Raw genomic sequence first — 5,470 nt, forward strand, 5'->3', positions numbered from 1 at the left:
TCTTATGTAATATATAAACTTCGTTTGGTATTTGTCTATCAGAAATATATTTGGAAAATAATAAAAGCCAACCCAAACTAATTTAAAATTATTTTACTTTTTATTTATTAATTTCTTCTAAAATTAAATAAATACATAATATTACATTACATGAAATAAATATATAATTTTAAATATTATGTATAAAATTATAAATATTAAATTAAATAAGATAATTTTAAATTATTATTTTTTTGATATGATTGTTTCATCTGTTTGTTTGTCTATAGGTGAATGCTATGGTATTAAAAAGTGGTGTATATTTATTAAAAAAATGTTAAAAATTAATATTTAATTTAAAAAATATAAAAATAAATAATTTTTAAAAAATCAAAATTTATTATAAAATAAATTAGACAAAATTTAGACCATATAGACACTCTAGAATTGACCCTATTTATATAAGAATCACCGTAAATTAAAAAATAAAAATATAAGAAAATTTGATATAGATGTAAACGAATAAGTAAAATTTAGTAGCTAGATAGCTGATTGGATAATGATAATGATGATGTCCATCTAAATTAAATATCTTGTTTTCTTTGTGGTGAATGCAAATTGTCAACTCTTACTCAGTTAACAATTTAACAAACCTCTCTCTCATGATGATATATATAAATTCATTCATCAACACATAAACCCAACTCTTTCCTTCCCGTACTTCAAATGTGTACCTCCCACCAATTATTCAAACTTGACACACTCAAAAACGAAGAAAAAGAGAAAAAGATTCAGAGAAGAAACGAACACCATCATGAAGCTTGTTTGGTCTCCAGAAACTGCTTCTAAAGCTTACATAGACACTGTTAAATCGGTAACTCCATAAATCTCAATCAAAAACCATCCTTCTCTGTATAAAGAACCTTCTTTCTTTCTTTCTTTCTTTTTTTCTTTTCTTTCTTTGATACTGTTTTCATTTCCCCCCCTTTGATATCTGCTTATTCTTATCCCCTTTTAAACCAAAATTCGTACAAGACATAATAATAGGCTAAGCATGCATAGTTTATTTTAAATTGAAATTCGAATCAGTTGATTTAATTAGCTCAAACAGTAGTTATATAAATCATTTAAAACCATATAATATATAATGGTGAGTAACGAACGATTGGTGCTTTTCTTTTTCTAATTTCTTTATATTCCTTTTCTTTATATCGAATCTTTTATGAAATAATGTTAATTTATTTGTTGCTGTAATAATTTAATTTGCAGTGTGAGAAATTGAAGGAATCTGGGGTAGCTGAGCTCCTATCAGCCATGGCGGCCGGTTGGAACGCGAAGTTCATCGTGGAATCGTGGTGCCACGGCGGCCCCATAGCGACAAGCGTAGGCCTAGCAGTTGCGGCTCGCAACACCGGTGCAAGGCACGTGTGCATAGTCCTGGACGAAATCTCACGGCTAAAGTACACACAATCAATGGCGGAGATGGGGGTGGCGCCGCCTCCGGAGGTGGTAATCGCGGGGTCGGCGGAGGCGGCGATAGGTGGACTGGTGGGATTGGACTTTCTTGTGGTGGATTGCAAGCAAAGGGACTTTGCTAGGGTTCTTAGGGTTGCTAGGGTTAGCAATAGAGGTGCAGTTTTGGCATGCAAGAATGCATGGCAAATGAGTAATAATTGGAACAATCTTTCACGGTTTAGATGGAACGTTGTTCTTGAAAAGGGGACACGTGTCGTTAGATCCGTGTTCTTGCCTGTTGGCAAGGGTTTGGATATTGCTTACATAGGCAGCAAAAGTGGTGGTGCTGGTGCTGGCGGCGGCAGCAGCAGTGGCAGTGGCAGCAGCCGCGACGGCGGTGCATCAAGTGGTAGAAAGGGTCCTAGCCGTTGGATCAGGCACATAGATCAACAATCAGGGGAGGAACACCTTTTCAGAGAGTGATTATTATTATTATTAAACTATTGATCATCAATATAAGTATGTTAACAAGGCTGGAAACAAATAAATAAATTTGTAAATTAAACATATATCATCATATATTATATGAACTGTGGAGTAGTATTTTTGATGAATTACAATTAGAGGATCAAGTTTCTGACTGGGTTTGGTGGTGCCAATTCAGATGGTGGCTAGTTTTGTAGAAAGGGATGTAAATTATACAAGTATTTCTTTTTTTTGAGAGTTTTGGTTAATTAGTTTTGCACTTTTGTTTAGTTTAATGCATGTAATCATCATCCTGCAGTGATGTATATATATATATATATGTACAGTTGTTTTTTCTTTCGGATTATTGTAATATTTCAGAAGCTTGACTTTGTTGAAATAGTATGTTTTTACTTTAGTGTTTGTATTGACAAATTGATATATTCAGCATATTTGCGGTCTATTATTTCTTAATTGAAGGGTTATGGTGGCGATGGCTAACAATAACTAATGAAATGATCCAGTGTCACACTCGTGGATTATGTGCTCTAATAACACCCAAAAAAATAAGGCTATTTCATTTTATGACCAAGTCTAGCTTGGGTTTTTTTTTTTTATTATTAATAAACAAGGGTGTTTTTAAAAATTATTTCACCACTACCCTATTTATTTATACATATTTTGAATATAATTTATTTCCTACTACTGAGTTTGTGAATGAGAAAAAAAATACCATGTTTTTATATGGTTCCGTATAAGAATAATGAAGACCCTGATGAACTTTTACCGTATAAGTTGTTAGCTGGTTTTGTTTAACTTGTGATTGGAGAGGGTATATATAATGTGTGCTGAGATTTTAAACTCTTAAATTTTTGTACCCAATACTAAATTTATTATCATGTTCAAATTTTAATATATTTTTTATTAAATTTATATATTTACTCTGTTTATTCTGTTGCATTAGATTTTAAGTAGAAATCTCAATTCAAATCACCTTGAGGAGGAACATTTGGACGAAAAATTTATATGCATGAAGATTTGTGTATATCTTATGTATGTGTATACTTTTTATTTTTGGTATTAAAATGATGAATAAAAAGTAAAAAAAAAAAATCTTATATATAATAGAAAAAGCTTACACGAGTGATACACTAACGAATAATACAAATATAATTTCTCTGACATTATAACATAAAACAAAAATAATAAAACTATGCAACCCTTATTTTGTCCTACATTAATATAGAACATTGTCATTTTTTTTTAATTGATTCCCCTCCCCCTCCCCCGGGCCCAAAAAAAAAAAAAATCATTTGTTCTTGAAATCTGTTAGAGGACAAAGCAATCACTAATATAATAATTGCAAAAGGAGTGGATTTATTAGTTCAGAAGAAGTACATTAAAATTATTCAACAATAAGATTCTATTGATCAGAGTTCTGCAGAGTATACCTTATAGTTTTGACTTGATGGATTAAGGGTCGCCATCTTCAATTAATAAACTTAGGTGTAGCATGATTCTTTATACAAGTTGAAAACATTGGGTTTCTTAATATACTTCCAAATAGGGATTAATTAATAATATTTAAGCAGCTTCCAGGAAGCAACATTAGCAATAACATTATGATCAGATTCTGAAGTTAAAACATAAAAATAAAGCTTCTCCTGAAAATCCGCAAACCAGATGTTAATGAAAATTGAATTAAAGGGTATAATAGTAAATTGATAAAAGTAAGGAGAAAAAATTGGATAGAGCTAAGGAAGCTTCATTTTTCTTATAAAAGACAGAAAATATATCACAATTTCTAATGGATAATTTATTTATATAATAAACACTTGAATTTTTTTTTCTTTTGTAACATTATTCATGACTTCTTTGGCCTGTGACACAAAAATTAACAAGCCAAATAACTACATATCTACTTACACTCAATCTAATACAAATAAGATGCAATTTAAGAGCAAGAAGCTCTTTTTCTACTTTACAATTCTAAATCAACTAATCATAAATATTAAAAGACACAAACTTATTTAAGAAAAAAAAATACAAATACAAAGATGAGAAAATATGTGGACAGATTTTCACTCTATCTCTACTCATTTAGCATCTTTGCATTATGTGTTAAGATTAAATCCTCAAACTTCAATCTGTAATTTTCTGTTAGGAGAGGTAACCCTAAAAATATGTTCCTCCCCAGTGCACTTATCAACTTGAACAATCCAATGACTCTTCCTTCTTTGTTCAACCTTCTCATCATGACTCTTAACTATACTATTTGAATCTACTTTTGTAACAAGCAACCCTTCTCCAATAGGCAAAAAAGAACCCTTCATTTGTCTCCATTTTGAAGCTCTATGCCTCACATTGAATCCAACAACAATTGCACCATCTTTCTTTGCCCCTTTGAATGCAGCCATAAAAGCCTCTCTTGCATTTGTGATGTCACAATCTATAAGCACAAAATCAGAGCCTTTGTATTCACCTAACAAAAGGGTTCTTGCATCTCCCACAACAAACTCAACAGAGTCTCCATAAACTCCTAGAGCTTTTCTTGATCCCTGTTGCTCATTCGAGCCGGGACAAATGCACACCACTCGGCCGCCTGTTTGATGGGCGGCCGCAGCCAGTGCTAGCGTGGTGGAGCCGGCTGTGCCGGCACAAACTGCCACCATGAATGTTGCATTCTTCCCTGCTGCCAATGCAGATATGAACTCAGATACATCAGGTTCTTTGCCCCTTTTCGCCTACACAATAAAACATGTTAGAGAATTTAAATAGCATATCTGTATATTAATTGTAAGATTTTATGTTTTTATTACTTTGATTCTTTTAGTATATATATATATCCCTTATATATTGTACTTTTTATCAGACTGAATAATAATACACAAAACACTTTTTTCGATTTAGTCTCTTGTTTCTAACAAAAACAAAATAAATATATATAAGACTTAATCCAATGATTAACTTAAGGCTAATAGCCCAGGTAATGAAATTTTGAAATATGATTGGCATAATATAAATGCTTTTTTGCTTACCATTTTGAGTGCTTGAAGATAAGCTCTCTTGGCATTTTCAGCTGACCAGCCAGACATTATGCTTGTTGATATGTTCTCAGTGAAATCACAGATTTGGTTTGAGATTTGAAACGGTATACCTTTGATGAGAAAATTAAACAACTGGTTCAAGTTGTTGAGCCATTAGCATTATATATATATATACACACACACAAATAAATGTGTTAAAAAAAAACCATAGCTTATGTTTGGCTCCACGTTATCTTAAATTAAAATTAGATTATTGAGATTGGAAGCAACTGAGGGAGGCTGCAAGTGTTAGATTCTCTGAATCTTACCGTCCAAAATGGCACAAATTATGTTGAAAGTCCCGCTAGGAACTAAATAATTATATAGTACATATGAATATTTAATTATTTGGTATATTTTGTCCCCCATGTACTAACACATAGGTACACTGAAAGGGCTTGCAAATGTTATGGGCATGGAATTTAATTTCCATTTTTTGGCTAACTACTCTGTATGGTTGTAGTGTCTTTGTTCTTATCTACTCT

At 31.8% G+C, this 5,470-nt stretch overlaps 2 protein-coding genes across 2 annotated transcripts; one reads left to right on the forward strand and one right to left on the reverse strand.

Annotated features, from left to right (window-relative positions):
* The first annotated feature begins 678 nt into the window (after positions 1–678).
* Positions 679–2,296, forward strand: LOC130961681 (uncharacterized). The gene is made up of 2 exons (XM_057887665.1): positions 679–853; positions 1,249–2,296. Exons 1-2 carry the CDS (start codon positions 794–796, stop codon positions 1,915–1,917), a joined length of 729 nt encoding a protein of 242 aa, XP_057743648.1. The 5' UTR covers positions 679–793; the 3' UTR covers positions 1,918–2,296.
* Positions 2,297–3,848: 1,552 nt separating this feature from the next.
* On the reverse strand, positions 3,849–5,062 carry LOC130963688 (uncharacterized). The gene is made up of 2 exons (XM_057889789.1): positions 4,938–5,062; positions 3,849–4,643 (listed from the first exon to the last, which is right to left on the reverse strand). Exons 1-2 carry the CDS (start codon positions 4,992–4,994, stop codon positions 4,035–4,037), a joined length of 666 nt encoding a protein of 221 aa, XP_057745772.1. The 5' UTR covers positions 4,995–5,062; the 3' UTR covers positions 3,849–4,034.
* Between the last annotated feature and the right edge of the window lie 408 nt (positions 5,063–5,470).

Source organism: Arachis stenosperma, chromosome 2 (assembly GCF_014773155.1).
Source record: "Arachis stenosperma cultivar V10309 chromosome 2, arast.V10309.gnm1.PFL2, whole genome shotgun sequence".
In the NCBI taxonomy this organism is placed as follows: Eukaryota; Viridiplantae; Streptophyta; class Magnoliopsida; order Fabales; family Fabaceae; genus Arachis; species Arachis stenosperma.